At 41.2% G+C, this 16,850-nt stretch overlaps 1 protein-coding gene across 3 annotated transcripts in view; it reads left to right on the forward strand.

Annotated features, from left to right (window-relative positions):
* The window catches only part of SLC44A1 (solute carrier family 44 member 1), a 179,428-nt gene that overhangs the window by 91,799 nt on the left and 70,779 nt on the right, over window positions 1-16,850 (forward strand). For all 3 annotated transcript variants that reach the window (XM_084771960.1, XM_084771959.1, XM_084771958.1), the window contains exons 6-12: window positions 910-1,079; window positions 2,956-3,045; window positions 6,069-6,208; window positions 7,413-7,599; window positions 8,775-8,940; window positions 9,821-9,977; window positions 11,031-11,114. In XM_084771960.1, the coding sequence (XP_084628086.1) occupies window positions 910-1,079; window positions 2,956-3,045; window positions 6,069-6,208; window positions 7,413-7,599; window positions 8,775-8,940; window positions 9,821-9,977; window positions 11,031-11,114 (994 nt within the window). The remainder of the gene's footprint in view (window positions 1-909; window positions 1,080-2,955; window positions 3,046-6,068; window positions 6,209-7,412; window positions 7,600-8,774; window positions 8,941-9,820; window positions 9,978-11,030; window positions 11,115-16,850) is intronic.

Genomic DNA, 16,850 nt, shown 5'->3' on the forward strand with positions numbered 1-16,850 from the left:
CACATATCATATATATGATATGCTGTATATAATATGCTGTCATATATATCATGCACATAACATATTAAAAAGGAAAGACATTTTCCGGAATATAGTTGAGTAGTAGAGCAATTGTCCAGCATGCCTGAGGTCTTGGGTTCAATTCCAAACACTGAAAAAGGAAAGAAAACAGTTCAGAATTCCATGACCCTAACAAATCGTGTATTTTTCACTTTTTAATAGTGTTTTGTTGTTCCCATATTTATATGTAATCGATTATTCAGAGATATCACTATTACATTATATATAATTTCCCTAATATTTCTGTATTATCAACATTTCTATAGATTATTCTCATGGCTGTTTTCAGTTGCTGTCTGTTAATATCTTCGCATGCCTTTGTTTATATGAGGACATAAAAGCTTGTGCCCTAAACACCTTTATTAATACGAGGTTTCCTATGATGATTGAAAGAGGAAACATTCTATTAATGGTGGCCCATTTCCTGTAAAAGCATGTGTATATGTTTGCTTTTGAGTTGCTTTTGTCAAAGTTTATTTTCCATTCAGTGATGTACATGCTTGTAAACTTCACCATCTGCCGCTCGTAGATGTGCGGGCTGGAGGCGCCTCGCGTGTTTGGTTTTGCTCCGGTAGTTCTCCATGTATATGTGTGTGTGTGCATTTCTTTTCAGAAGGGGAGGGGAATGTGTTCTGTTGGAATATGCACTCCACCCTCTTCGATAAGCTTCTGGTGAGATTGGCATCAGTATGCACAGCAGTCATCTTCATAGCGCACAGCACTTAGCTCCCATAATGCACAGGGTGGAGTGTACTGCGGCCATACTCACCTTTCATTTGTGTGTTTGATGTGGCATTTATATTAAGTAGGAGTAATTTTTTTTCTGATTTTTTTTTCTTGTGTCACCAGTGCACCTATTCCATTCTTCCATCGCTGTGCTCCCGTGAACATTTCCTGCTATGCCAAGTTTGCAGAGGCCCTGATCACCTTTGTCAGTGACAATAGTGTCTTACACAGGCTGATTAGTGGAGTAATGACCAGCAAAGAAATTATATTGGGACTTTGCTTGTTATCACTAGGTAATTGTTTTTCTCATTATTAGCTATTTCATAGTACTGAAGAAGGCTGTTCTGTCTTTAGCCAAAATATGCATACAACTGGGGATACGTGTAAAATGTTTGACTGCCCGTGGCCAAATAGCTGTTTCAGATTACATTTAGTTACAAATATATACATAAACTTATGTATATGTCTATATCTGAAGCTCTTGTTGCTTCTTTTTTTTCCTTTGGTGAAAGACTTGTTTCCCCAAACTCGGGTTACTGAGTTGTGATTTATTATCTTTAGTGACAGCAGGAGGCTCCTTTTAATGATTTAGCAATCCTCTTGTTTTTAGATATCATTCCAAAGGTATATTTATATGTAAAAGATATTCTAAGAACATAGGTTACTTTTGAAGTATGTACTTTTACTTTTTTGCTATAGTTCATAGTATTACTGCCTTGCTGGGAAAACTAGGAAATCTCCACTTGTTAGCCACAGAATTATTTAGTCAATAATTAGATAATAAAAATTAATTTTATTTTAAGTGAAAAAAGTTACCTGTATTATTCTAAAACTATAGAAGAACATATCAGAGTTTATAAGCCTTCTTAGTTGGGAGATGTAACCTAGTAGGAACCAAATAGCCATTTCATTGCATAAGTAAAATTAGTATTTATGTATGTTTAATAGCAGTCATGTTCATTGAGAAGAGACCGGCTGTATTTCCACCTTTCCTATCATCAGAGTGTTTTCTCTTTACATAGGCAGTACTTGACTCAATTAAAGTAATGCTATCTGTATGAAATTTGAAGGGCTCCCATCTGGTTTTTTTATTCCTATACATTTATTGTAAAAGCAGTACCTTAAAATTCCTATGCACAAACCTAACCGTTTATTTAGCTTTGCAAATGGCCAGAAGAATTGTGACAACTTTATGTAAAAATCACTTTGTTTTTCTGAAATAATTGAATTCTGTAACCAAAAGCCATGTACAAACTTTAATATAACACTGCTTTGAGTTCATTGGAATTCCACTTTTATTAGACTATCTCTCACTTGACGCATAAGAACAGAATATAAATCTAAGATATCTCTGTTCATTTGTTTGTGGAATGGGCCTTCAGATCATTAACTGTTTATAAAGTGTTCCTCAGAGTGATACTTCTCACACAGGGCTAAGCGCCCTTCCTTACAGTTTAGCTGCAGTCTTGGCACACTGGCATTGAGTTTGGGGTGGGGAAGGGAGTTGGTTAAGCAGCCCAACCTAATGTTCACTTGCTTCTGAGGAAAAGCTGTGCAGTGACTTGAGAAGTGAGGTCAGGAAGGAGTTGGCTTAAGCAGGTTTAAGGGTATTATACTACATAGGCCCAGGCCCTCTCAGAGTTGTAGAGTTAAACGTAAAACATTAGATAATGTACAACATTGGATAATGTTGTCGAATTAGAGAAGTTTGCCCTCAGACTCTACAGGCTACTCAGGGCAGTCTAGCCCTAACTGACCTCCAGCTGCACGTTACTGTTTTTGTTGTTGTTGTTTGTTTTGGTCACCAACATGGCACGCCATTCTCTCCACCTCCTGTGCTAATGTCCGTTTGCATGTCTGATGTCTTCCTGCTGGAGACTCCACAGCAGCCACGGTTGTTGTGTAGTCACCACGTGCATCTGCATGTATTCGTTCCTGTGGTTTATCGCCCACGCAGTTAGGACCTTTGGCTTTCAGAGATGCTATTTAAGTGTGTGAGTCGTAATTTCAGAAGCAGCCTGTTTTCTTTCTTTTCAAAATCGTGGTCATGAACTAAGTTAATAGCATCAAATTATTCCTGTAGGAAAAAGCAACAGTTGTAAGTCTCTCTCTTTATATTCTCTTGTGGTTCTGAAATGATATTCTTTGTGTTTCCTATTTTCCCTGCAGTTCTGTCCATGATTTTGATGGTGATTATCAGGTATATATCAAGAGTGCTTGTGTGGATCTTAACAATTCTGGTCATACTGGGTTCACTTGGTAAGCAATTTTCTTCTTCTTTGTCTTCATGGTACCTACCTAATTTCATGGTAGTAAATAGAAATAAGAAGAAAATGAAATTTTTATTTTCCTGTGCTATTTCTTCTCTGGAATGAGTGTTTATTTTTGCCTTGAGGGTGTCATAATTATCTTCTCATTTCCTCCTTTCACTCTTGCTAGCACTTGAAGCACATACCCTTTTCTTCGTGCATGCGTACGAATACATAGCATTTAGTTAACATTTTGAGCTCCAGTTGACTGTGTCTCTTCACTTGCGTCTGTAATCTGACCGGTGCTGGTCCTGCTGCTAACACCCGCTTTTGTAGTTCCTTTTTTTCTAGCATTTCTGTGCGCACTGTTTTTTTCTGACAGTCTTCATCCGTTGCTTTGTGTATCTAATATATTTCTACTTCTACAGTAGGTAACCTGTGTTTATTTGTAAAATACTGCTTAATCCTGTGGTTGTTAAAAGCAGAAATGGTATGTGTTACGTCTCCCGTGCCTTTTCAAAGTGTAGCATTTTCTTACCTGCTCCCTTCTGCTCCCTAGTGTTTTTTAGCTTTGTCAAATAATCACAGCTTTTGCTTTCAAGTTATTATTAGATTTAAAATATTATTTTTGCATACTGTGTCTTAAGGATTTATTTACCCTTGCCTTGAAAGGCCTCTGACTTACAGTTACGTCGCAGGGTAGGATTCTTAGGCCAGTCCTAGTTGCAACTGCTGGTCCTGCATCTTTCTAAGTTCGTAATTTGGTTCACCTTTGTATTGAGTGAATTCAGATGATTTGTTCATGAGGGACTTAATGGTTTCTGTTGTATTTTCCCAGTTCTTGATTATCAGATACTGTCTTTACCTTTCCATGCACATTTTGGATTTGCTGAGCGGAAGCATGTTCAGGCACATATGTTCCTTTGTGCCTATGCATTTCCTCCAGAGACCTCAGAGAATAACTATGCTGCATTTTGTTTCTTTGCCTGATAAGCCTCTTAGAGGTTTATATGCTTTTTACTGCAGTCTTATAAGGATTTTAAAAGATGACTCTGGTTCCTGTCCTTGCTCTTTGTCTTTTGGAGATGGCTCTTTTTCACCTGTGAAGAGCTGGGTTTATTTCTATGTTTGGTCATTGTTCCTGTCCCACTGGCTTTTTTTTTTTTTCTTAAAGTCGTTGCTTATTCTATGAATATTTTATGATCGTCTAGGCTGTCTTTGGTATTTTGTTATTTTCTTTTGCATTGAGATGAGTTCATCAAGCTGAGTCTGCTCCCTGCTGGTGTTGGTTTTCTCACTGTCAGTCTGTGCCTGGCCATGGCAGGGAAGGCCTGGGATTTGATGCTCAGTTCCATCCTGCCTTTTCTTCCTCCTCGCATCTGTGCTTTCATTTAGCCCACCAGCCTGTCAGTGTAACTCGTGTTCAGGTATGTAGCTTTAATAAATAAATCTAAGTTCGCCACTTAGAGCACATGCTATTTCATGTTACTTAACTTTCCTGGTTTCAGTTGTGTCATTTGTGAAATTCATAATACCCATTTAATAGTCATAATGGATAAATTAGGTAACAACTGTAGAGGGATCTGTACCGGTCTTACCACGGATTCCAAAGTGTCATACAGAGTGTCGCCCGCGAGCCGCAGCATCCTGGATGGCACTGTTACTCTCTCCACTTCCTGCCGTTAAGCTGCTGTCTGAACTGTCTGTTCGTTTGTAGGGAATGTAATTCTTTTTATTTTTGGACACGTTTAACAGTTTTCCAAGCAGTTTTCTGGTACCTTGGTATTTCAAAAGTGAAGAAGTACTTTTTATATACTCTTAGTTGGTCTGGTTTCTTCACATTTTCATTAGAAGAAAGCTTCACAGTTGGTATTCAACAAATAGGATCAGGAATTTCTTTTCACTTATTCACTCTTGAGGTCAAGTTGAACAGTGTAAATCATAGTCCATGTTTTTATCTGTCAGACATTTTATATATATATCTATATTTATATATTATATATCTCCCCCACTCTACTTGAGTGATCCTTTCTTATTGTAGCCAAATACTTTTACAGGGTAGCCTGGTCCCCAGCTGTTCCTGTACGCACGACTCCTAGCATGTCTTTCTTGGTGACTTGCTTTAGGATCGACTGATAAGTGTGGTCTCTTCAGGATCAGAGGAAGAATTCTCCTACTAGTCAGTCTCTTCTCAGCCGCTTAGCCCTCGGTGTGGGATGCTTTTCCTTAGGTAGTTTCAGAAGTCTTTCGTCTCTTGCACAGACACCATCATCTCAGTGAGGCCTTGCTTATTGGTATTACAAAGTTGCCGTGTTTTCCTAAACCAAGTACCATCCTTCCTAGATTTTCTCCTTAGATTCACATCCTGTCGTGGCTTCCTTTCTGTTAGTTTCCATGTCCTCGTGGCTGTGTGAGCTCAGTGAGCAGAGAGAATGGGGATCTGTTTAGTACTCTACCCTACCCCAGAGGAGAGGTTCTCATGAGTGCATTGGGTGGAAAGTCACCCATTACACGGAGGTTGGTTTGCCTTGTTCTTCAGCCTTTTTACATCTGAGCTGGCATTGGAGATACAAGTTCTTCATCCCCAGAACCCACTGCCATCAGGGCTTCCTACTTTTGTTCCCACCTTTGGCGAGAACTACTCTTTCATATCCTTCATCTGGTGTTTGTTTATTTACTGTAGAAGTATTTAATCAGTCCCCTGGCTGTCAGCACTAGGCACTGGTGTTCCCGGGTTCTCTTGGAGGTATCTCGTTACTGGCTGTGTCCTCAGCTTCATCGTTAATGATGCATACAATAGAAGAAAGTCTATTTGGTACATTAAAGAATCTGCAGATACCTATGTGAAAGCTGCCTTCTCTCTTAACGCTTCTAAAGAGCTGCACCCACATGCTTTCTGGTTAAGTGGATTGTCACTGTGTCCCATTCTTGGTGATAAAAAACAAAAAAACAAAAAAACGTAGGTCCAGAAAATTGAGCATGTATGTCACATATTTTCTTGGTTTTGCAAAACCAATTGTTCTGTATCTCCAGGTGGCACGGGAGTACTGTGGTGGCTATATGCAAAGCAAAGAAGATTCCCCAAAGAAACAGTTATTCCTGAACAGCCTCAGGTGGCTGAAGACAACCTGCGGGCCCTCCTCATCTATGCCATTTCAGCTACAGTGTTCACTGTGAGTCGGGGTGCACGTGTAGCTCTCAGTGTTGTGTGCATGTTAGCAGGCTCTGCCAAACGGAACAGAAACTTACTCTGGCCTTTGTATTGCTATCCCATAATGTACTTCCAGTTCAAAGGTTTCTCTAGTTGATGAGTTTTCTTTGATGCAACAACAACTTGTTCTCTTTTGTCTGCTTTTTGAGATAATTTTCACCTGGGATGTTTATACTGTCATTTGCTAACAACATATTTCTTATTGTTACATTCGTTAAAAACAGTTCTCTATACTTCTGAATAGTATTAGGAAATAGACTGATGTTCCTTTCACTTGTTCATTATTTCCCTTTCTTTTATTTGAATTTTACCTTTTAACATCTTATGTTGTATTGAAAATATAAATGAGACCCACTCCACTTATATGAGTGTTACACGGTGACAATATTACTGATTGGACTATAGTTAAGTGAGGGGTAATCTCAAGCTTTCTGTTGAGCATCAGTGATACTAATAATAACAATAATGCCACTAAAACCTACTGGATCCAAAGATATTTGTCAGTCTTGCTTCTTTTTTTTTTTTCCTTTTATTTTCTGTCTCTTCTTCTTCTTCTTCTTCTTCTTCTTCTTCTTCTTCTTCTTCTTCTTCTTCTTCTTCTTCTTCTTCTTCTCCTTCTTCTTTTTTTGTTTTTTTGTTTTTGTTTTGTTTTTTTTCAAGACAGGTTTTCTCTGTATAGACTTGGCTGTCCTGGACTCACTTTGTAGACCAGGCTGGCCTTGAACTCACAGCGATCCGCCTGCCTCTGCCTCCCTAGTGCTGGGATTAAAGGTGTGCGCCAACACCACCCGGCTTCAGTCTTCTTTAACTATAGTTCTCTGTGCTAGCTTCTAGGGAAAGAGGTGGAGATGGCGAATAGGTAAATGGTTATTCTGCCACAGATGCCACTTAAGGAGTTTCAGTCAACAAAGGAGATAAAATACAAATGAATACTTCCCTTGCTTTGAGGTGGTGGCATATAGCTCTCCTACCGTTTCTCAGGACCATAGGCATGCCTGTGCAAATGAAGAGTGTCGTCCTGACTGACAACACATTTTGATTGGTCATAAGTGGAGAAATGACCAGTCTTAATACATTGAGAAAGTTAAGTTAGGAATTTCTATCACTTTGCAGTTTGTTTTAGTTGCTTAGAGAAATAACTCTTTCCTTTCTTCCTCTGCACTCAGGTCATCTTGTTCTTGATAATGCTGGTTATGCGCAAGCGTGTTGCTCTCACCATCGCCTTGTTTCACGTGGCCGGCAAGGTCTTCATACACTTGCCGCTGCTAGTCTTCCAGCCCTTCTGGACGTTCTTCGCTCTTGTTTTATTTTGGGCATACTGGATAATGACGCTCCTTTTCCTTGGCACTACCGGTAAGAAGAGATGTGGCCTCCTCCTCTTACCCATGAATCTAATTTGCACCCAAATATTATAAGTCATCAAAGATGGATGGGAGTGAAGCTCAGTATAGAGTGCTTGCTACACAAGTGATCCTAATGCACACACACACACACACACACACACACACACACACACACACACACACACACACAATTCTTTATATATTTGCTGACAAAGAGCCAGTAGCTATCAAATCTAGCAAGAGTCTTCAATAACTCATTCCCACGTTGGCATTGTTTTCGCAGATCTTAGCAATTTGGTTCTAGATCAGCGAAGACCTAAAACTGCTTAATTTTGAGAGGGTCATGGATTTGAAGTGAGTTCCCAATTTACTCAGATAGTTGGATCCATTCTGAAATGAACTAATGAATCCATAGCCTCTGAGCATTGCTTCGTAGTCCAGAGTCATCTTGGACTACAATTCCTTTTTTGTTTATTTGATTTGGTTTTTTGAGTCAGGGTTTCTCTGTGTAGCCTTGGCTGTCCTCGACTTGCTTTTTAGACCAGTCTGGCCTCAAATTCAGAGATCCGCTTGTTTCTGTCTCTCTGAGTGCTGGGATTACAGGTGCGCACCACTGCACCTGGCTCCTGGACTACAATTTTGTAGGTAGACTCTGACTTGCTGATAGCTAGACTCAGTACCAAAGGTTAAGTAAGACACACGAGTTAATTGTGAGTAGGGAGTCTAGTGAGAGGAAATTTGTGTGAAACATCTCTGGCCAGGCAGCTCATTTAGTAATTGAATATAACATTGATTTCTATGCTTACTGAGTAGTTTAGATCGATAATTACTGGATAAATAAAACCCAGAAAAGAGAACAAAACAAAACAAACACTGAAGTGTTTGAAAATTCATGCCTAAATAACCGATAATGGAATTAGACTATATTTAAATAGATTAGTTTAAACACTTTCTTTGATGCCTTAGAGGAGACCAAAATGTGTAATTGTGTAATGTTTAAATTCACAACTTTTAAAGTGATAACGATTGCTGTCCCTTAGTGAGACAGCACTACAAGCCTGGAATACTTATGCCCGGGAGCAGCGGCATCTGCTGTGGGAAATCCTGCTGACCGCTTAGCTCGGTAGCTGGGTATCTCGGTTTCTGCTTTATACAACACTTCTTTGTTTCCTTGACATTCTCCAGGCAGCGCTGTTCAGAATGAACAAGGTTTCGTGGAGTACAAAATTTCTGGGCCTTTGCAGTACATGTGGTGGTACCATGTGGTTGGCCTTGTCTGGATCAGTGAGTTCATTCTCGCGTGCCAGCAGATGACTGTGGCAGGGGCTGTGGTAACATACTACTTCACCAGGTGAGACTTCCTACCTGTGAGAAAACCCCAGTTCATTTTACGTCATCATGTCTACAGGGGAAGAAAGTGGGACTGAGCTGGAACTGTCTCATTTTGATAAAAGAAAAGAGGGGTGTGTGTGTGTGTGTGTGTGTGTGTGTGTGTGTGTGTGTGTGTGTGTGTGTGTGTGTGTAAAGGACCGTGACAAAATGGTTCAGTTGATAATTCTGAGGGTTGGGTATTCTATACCTCACACTTTCCTGTAATTGCCTCAAAATGTGTTTTAGAGCAGAAGACAATGACTTGCCCTAAACTGCCTTCTGTAAGGAAACTTGTTGAGTATGAAATGTAAAAATCTGTTCGGGGGCAAGCATAGTTTGATTCTCTCAGACGAACTGCTGTGAGACCCCTTTGCTAACCTTAGGGCTGAAACCTAAAGGAGTAAACCACACAGTAATCTATTATAATGAGCTACCAGCTGTAGATTTTTGTTTGTTTGTTTTGTTCTGAGACAGGGTCTTTCTATGTAGCCCTGGCTGTCCAGGAACTTGCTTTGTAGACTAAGGTTGCCTCAGACTCACAGTGATCCGCCTGCCTCTGCCTTCTGAGTGCTAGGATTAAAGGCGCGCACCACCACGCCCAACTATTAGGAACTTTCAAAATCCAGTTTTATCTAAAGCTGCAAAGCATAAGAACCATATTGTGGAAAAACAAAACTGATTTTGTGGCATTTTCACAATGTTTTTTGTGGTTATTTTGTCATTTTGTCCTAAAGCTAGATAATATTACATTTGTTACTTTTGTTTCCACTTCATTAGATTCCAGGCCATATATATTTGTGTTTCTTCCCTGTTCCAGGCTTTGTTTTAATTATTTATTCTTTTGATTATTTTAAAAATAGGGATAAAAGGAATTTGCCGTTCACACCTATTCTGGCATCAGTGAACCGCCTTATTCGTTACCACCTTGGTACGGTGGCGAAAGGTTCCTTCATCATCACCCTGGTCAAAATCCCGAGGATGATCCTAATGTACGTCCACAGTCAGCTCAAAGGAAAGGTAAGAGGGCTGTTTCGCCAGACCTCATCGCTGCACACAGTAGGGCATGAGCTCCTGAGTGTTTTCCTCAGAGCAAGGTGGGATCAGCTCTTCCTCCTTGTCTACCATCTCCACGTTCCACAGGTCCTGAAAATCTGTCCAGTCCGCTTCTTTACCCTTTTTTAAGAACTCATAATCACTGCGCATGCACACAGAATGCAGTGTGTTCTCATACATGTGTTGCTGTCGGATAGTCAAAGCAGGCTGCTCAGCACATGCAGGCTTCATAGCCTCACAGCATTTGTCATGTCTGTGTGGTAAGAACATCCAAACCTCACGTCTAGTAGAGAGCAGTTAGCCAAGTGTCCCTGCTGTGTGACGGCACACCGGAAGTTAGCCAGTCTAACAGTAAGTCTCTAACCACTGACCAGGAAGAAACAGGAGATGTGGTTTTTGACATTGATCTGGGGAAGGATTTTTGTTTTTTAAAAAACAGAAATGACGGGCAACCAAAGTAAGAAATGAAAAGTGAAATTATACCAAACTTAAAGGCTTATGGGAAAAGAAACGATTGCAATCTGAAGAGCGGAGAAGATCTACATAATCCTTGCATCTAGTAACAAGTTACTACCTAGCATATAGAAATTCCCTATTGACTTTGGAAATAATATGAATTTCAACTTAGTTTTGCTCAGAATCTGCTTCGTCCTAGAAACTGGTCCTGACTCCCTTCCCCAAGCATGTTCTGCACTCTCACAACACGTAGTCACCTCCACACTCTGAGTCTGGCCCTTTAGTGTTTATATTCATCTTGTCTTACTGCTTCTGTATTCCTTACTCTATCATATGTGCAGTCCTTGGTAAATAAATGTTGATTTCAAGTGATTTTTAAATAACTCAGCCATTATATTGAAAGATAGGAGAAATGGATATGGAGGCTTTGAAGCTTATATTGCGGTTTTTAAATGTTTTGTTGTTTTTGTTGTTGTTGTTTTTAGCATTTGAAATTGCATGCACAGTGATTAAATTTTTGTTTCTGTGTTTGTTAATTATTTTACTTTTTCCTCTCTCCAGGAAAATGCTTGTGCACGGTGTATGCTGAAATCTTGCATTTGTTGCCTTTGGTGTCTTGAAAAGTGCCTAAATTACTTAAATCAGGTAAAATATACTATATATATATATATAACTAATTTTCAAATAGAGATTTGCTGTTCCTTCTTCCAAGATAAAATAATTGAACTTAATTAGAAGAAATTGTGTTTTTCTTCTGGTATTACACATGGTTCTTATTATACATGGTGTGTATCAATCATGGTCTTGTTTTTAAACTAAGGTATGTGTTCACTGACATTGTTATTATTAATCTTAGTTTTACTACATGGATAAACATGTCACTTGGTTCATCTTTCTGCAAAAAATAATCTCTTTTTTCTTAATTCACATCTTTATTGTTTGGATTTTTGTCCTTTATTATTTAAATACTGTTTGCTTTTAAGCGTCACTTTAGTGAGGTCGGTTGTGGGTACTTGGTCCTTCTTAAGCTGACCCCTCTACAAAATCACTGCTCTTGATTGTTTGTTGTTTTGTTTTGGTCAAGCCACTAGATCTCTACAATAGTGACCTGAGGAAACTTATCAGAGGACGAGTTATTTCTTTTCCGTCTCTGTATGTGTTCATGGTTCTGTATGCGTCCACATGTGTGGCGCCCAGAGGACCATGTCCAGAGTTTAATTTCCTCGATCACCGGCCACCTGTTTTTTGAGAGAGGGTCTCTCTTTGAGGCCGGAGCTTGCTGATTCGGTCATCCTGGCTGGCTAGCAAGCCTCAGGGAGTCTCCTGTCTCCTCAGTTCTGAGATTCCAGGCACATGCCACTGTGCCCAGATGTTTACACAATTCTGAGGACTCGAGTCCTCATGCATGGCAAGCACTTTACTGACTGAGCCATCTTCCCAGCCCTGGGAGGTGTTACTTCTAAGGCCAGTGGAAGGAGTTGACACAGGGAAGCAGGTTAGGGCTCCCTCTGTGTTTCTATATCTCATCACATAGGACTTGCTACAGAATTCTCTTGACACCACTTAAATTTTTATTATTATTATTGTTGCTGTTGTTGTTGTTATTATTATTGTTGTTGTTGTTGTGTGTGTCCATGTCATCTTGCATAGCTAGTGTGTTTGCCCCCTGAGCCATCTTCCGCCCCTCTCATCTATTTTTTTCCCCTACTTTTCCATTCCCTAAAGATCAATTTTAATGTATCGATGCCTTCATCCAACAGGCCAAAGCGAAATTGACTTTCTTACCATTCCCCTCTAAATGATTGGCTTTCCCTCCACTTATCTCCAACATAGCATTTCCCAGTCGCTGTGTATTAGCCATAGGTGGTCATCCTGTGGCCACGATATCGAGCATGCCTGGACTTTGCTTTGTTGAGCTCTGTAGTTAATATGAGAAAGTGGGTATGCATACATCATTATATTCAATAAGAATCTATTCAATATGTTTTTACAGATCATATTATTCTCTGGGGATGTACAAGTGTTTAGAAACTCATTCAAAAATAATTAATAACACCCAGAAAATCCTGGAAATTTCTTGAAAATTTGGCCTTGGTACAGGCATACTAAAACGCATTGTCCTTAAATTTTATACTTACGTAAGTAGCTTATCCTCAGGAAGACAGGCTTAGACTGGCTCTGTAATCTCAGCTCCCAGGCAGCCCTGTGCCAGGAACCCATCATGGGTAAGCTTTCCCTCATCACCCAGTCCCCTGCTGAGCTTCTATAACACCAAGTCATGCCTCTGTGAAAACATTAAGGAGCTGAAACTGCCTGTCACTTCTTTATCTTAACCTGTAGATTGACAGCTACTTAAAGGCAGAACTCCTGTTTGCTTTGACTTCTCAGGGGGTAGCACAGTATCTGACGCACAGGAGGTCTTTAGGTGCTTTCAGAATGAATTTTTAGTTATTCCAGGTACTATATAGGTTCCAAAGGCCAACTGAGTAAGACGCAACTCCATTAAAAAAAAAAAAAACTCATAGTAAAGGCGTGTGCAGCTGTAGTGAAGGGAGAAAAAAATATGTTATGACAAGTAGTCACTGACCAGTGTACGCATTTCCAGCGTATCTATATTAGTTATTTGTGTCCCCAGTGACCCTAATGCCTGAAAGAAACAGCCTATGAAAAAGAAAACTTATTTTGGCTCATGGTTCTGGGTTGTTTTAGCCTGTGGTGGTAGAGTTGAGGCAGGAATCTATGGTGCATGCACTTGCCACAGCACACCAGAGGCAGAGAGCAGGGACTGGGCAGTGACCCTCAGGTGCTCCTGCTGAGAACCTACTTCTTCCAGCTAGCTGTGCCACTCAAAGGCTCCACCCCTCCACAACAGAACCTCTGGCCAGGGAGCAAGCCTTCAAAGCATGAGCTGGTGTGAGATTCAAGACATAAGCACACCCTCTGTCAGCAGCTCAGCAGTAGTTCTGTGATGTGGGTGCTTCCCATGGGAGTGTTGTCCAATTTGGATCTTCACTTGTAGACCCCATAGCTGAGCTTTCAAGAGATGCATTAAAGTAGTAAAAGGTCACACATGAGCAAAGCTTTATGGAGACTTCTGGGCACACCTTTAGTAGTTGGGTTTGGGGCTATGAAATCCAGCTATGTGAGGACCAATTATTTATGGTGCTTTATTAGAAATGATGTAACCCTACAGAAGATGTTAGAAAACTTTCTGCCATGACGAGTAGAGCATAAGGAGCAGTTTTCTAGAGCAGAGTGCTTTCAACTTCCAGGAAGATGTTTCCGAGCTAGGTCAGCACCCATTTGTGTGACATGTATAAAATGCTAGGAGTCGAGGCAGTGTTGAGAGATGCCGCCGCCCCCAGACACCTTTCTCCGACACTCTGAAACACTGAGGTGTAAGCGCAGCAGGGGCTGGAATCCAAGGACACCTCTCTGCGTACTGTAATACATGCTGTGTGGATGTTCAGTGCCCTGCTGCTGACTGAGCCATGGTATCTCACGTCTTCCCTTGTCGACATGACAATGAGTCAGCATTCAGAATGTGAAGCATCCAGGGTCGAGTCCTGTTGAGGTGGTGTGCAGTGGGGAGAATTCAGATACTGATAAGGGTGTATTTCAGTCTCAACACTTTTGTGCAAGCTTAGTGAAACTGTAAGTCAGTTCCTTTCCTTAGCAAGGAGAGAAAAATACATACCAGCTGTCGCCACCAGCATTACATAAGGGTGAAATTCAGTGCAGGTAAATTAACTCTCTTACTTGGCTCTTTGTGACTGTCTGGCACATGCTGTCACTTGTCTGCTGCCTCCGTTTCCTTTTCGTTAAAGATTTATTGTTAATGGTGAATGAGTGAGTGTGTGTGTGTGTGTGTGTGTGTGTGTGTGTGTGTGTGTGTGTGTGTGTGTGAGTGTGTGTGTGTGTATGTGTGCGCGCAAATGGGAGGTCTTCAGAAGCCTGAAGAGGCCATTGGATCCTTTGGAGCTGGAGTTACAGATGATTATGAGGTGCTCAGTGCAGGTGCAGCGAGCCCTGGGCAAGAGCCGGAAGTGTTCCTAACGTCTGAGCCAGATCTCGTTTTATAAACAAGCTCATTCTGATTTACTAAAATGGGGCCAAGGTAATCCGAAAAGCATCCTAAAAGGACACCAGTTTGCTCTAAAGTTAAGCATACTGTAAAAGTACTCACCAGTTTATAAAAGCTTCAACAAGAAGAACAACTGCCTGATCTCACCATGTTCACATGGTGGTCATCATCATTAAATGCTTACTGTTGCCTTGGATACGCTTAGAGCAGTGAGATGTTTGTGAATATGTGGACCCTGTGTGTGAGGAGGAGATAATAGCAGCCTCTACAGACATTGGCTATTATTATTTTGTGAATGAAAAGGATGTTTACAGTGCTGAGCTCTCACGTGCATGGAGCATGGAGCATATTCTCAGCAACTGGCCACTTGTTCTGCAGTAATGGCCACATTTAGTTTCTTGAACATCTCTTCCCCCCGCCCCACCTCCCCTCCCCCCACCCCCGGCCCCCGAGAATGGGTTTCTTTGTGTAGGCCTGGCTGTCCTAGAACTTGCTCTGTAAACCAGGCTGGCCTCAAAGGCACAGAGACCCACCCGCCTCTGCCTTCTGAGTGCTGGGATTAAAGGCGTGCGCCACCACTGCTCTGCTCTTGTATATCACTTAATAAGAAGGTTTTCTATAAAAAGAGCTAAATGGTATATACTCACTTATATCGAGACACTAGCCCAAGGTGTACGTCCCCATGAAAACCTGTACCTACCAGAATAATGGGTAAGAGGGGAGGACATCCTATTGAAACTTTAGGTGTGAGAAGCCTGGGAGAAAGAGGAAATGGAAGGATCCAGTGGGTCCTGGAAAACTACAGGCGAGTCTGGGCCCTGGGGTCCTCCGCAAACTGTGGCAACAGCCAAGGAAAAAATAGGCAGTAAAAACCTTGAACCCCTACCCGGACTAGCCGATGGACATTCTCCACTGTTGAGTGGAGAAGAAGATCTAACTCTCACACAAACTCTGGTGCCCCATATTTGAACATGTCCCTTGGATGGAGATGCCTGGTGGCACTCAGAGGAAAGATAATAGGTCACCAAGGAGAGACTTGATACCGTATGAGCATATTCAGGGGGAGGAGATCCCCCTCAGACACAGACATAGGGGAGGGGAGTAGGGGGGGGAAGTGGGAGGAAGGGAGGGATGGGAGGATACATGGGATGGGCTAACAACTGAGATGTAATATGTATAAATTAATAAAAATGTATTTTAAAAAAAAAAAAAAAAAAAAAAAGAAGGTTTTCTATTTCCTCCTGCCAGATCTTTTAAACTTCACTTTGGTGGCTTCCTACTTAACTTTTAAGCTGAACAAGGTTTATCCACCTCAAGATCAAATAGCTTTTCCATTGTAGTTTTTAATAGACCCGTAGGGCCTTCCTCTTTTCTTTGGCTAATTCCCTGACATGTCTGGATCCGGTCAGCTGTCCTAAGATCAGTCAGTGATCAGTGTGTCTCCTGCGATAGAGTTCTTCCCATTTAATCACATGTTGAGCTCCTCTTTGCTTCTTCTGACAAGGATGTCTGTTGTATGTAGCCCAGGCTAGCCTCGTACTTGCAGAGATGCTTATGCTGCTGCTCTCAAGTGCTGGGATTACTGCACTCATCTATGTCACATGAGCACACGCCAGGACGTGTCTTCTCCGGTACTAACCCGCCTACTTCTGTATCAATACTATAATATCGAATTCTTGTAGCTTTATTGTATATATGTTTAAAAAAATCTTCTAATGTGGTCCTTACTTTTAAAACATTTCTTCCCAAATCACTTCCTTCCTCTTTGAGTAGAGTATTTGGTAGAGCACAGTGAAATAGTGATGTTGATTATGATGCTAGCTGATGAAGAGCACTTGCCATAGTGCCAGTCACTGTGCCTCATGCTTTACATAAAGGAGTCCCCATTTGAAGCTGTTCTGCCCAGTGCTCTCTAGAAGGTAGCTGTCCTCTCCTTACGTGGCTGGTCCTACCCAGCCTTTTGCTATTTCTCCTGAGATTCGCATGCAGCCTCTGAAAGCCTGGAACAGAGCTAGAAACTCCGGTGCCTTGAGGGGCAGTTCCAGGAACGTAAAGGATTGCAGTGGTGTGTGCTGTGCCATCTAAAGCAGGCAGTCACTACTGAGGTCATCCAATCCATAGCTCTGTGCGTTTGTAGACAGTCTCTAACTTGCCCAGTTTTCTGAGGAAGGGGAAAACACACACACACACACACACACACACACACACACACACACACACACACCAGAATTCTAGAGGCTTACATTCTGTCTCCTCTTATTAAAATATTGACAGTTAATTTAGAAAACCGACCCAAC

The sequence above is a fragment of the Acomys minous genome (genome assembly GCF_964271855.1).
Source record: "Acomys minous genome assembly, chromosome: 1".
Lineage (NCBI taxonomy): Eukaryota > Metazoa > Chordata > Mammalia > Rodentia > Muridae > Acomys > Acomys minous.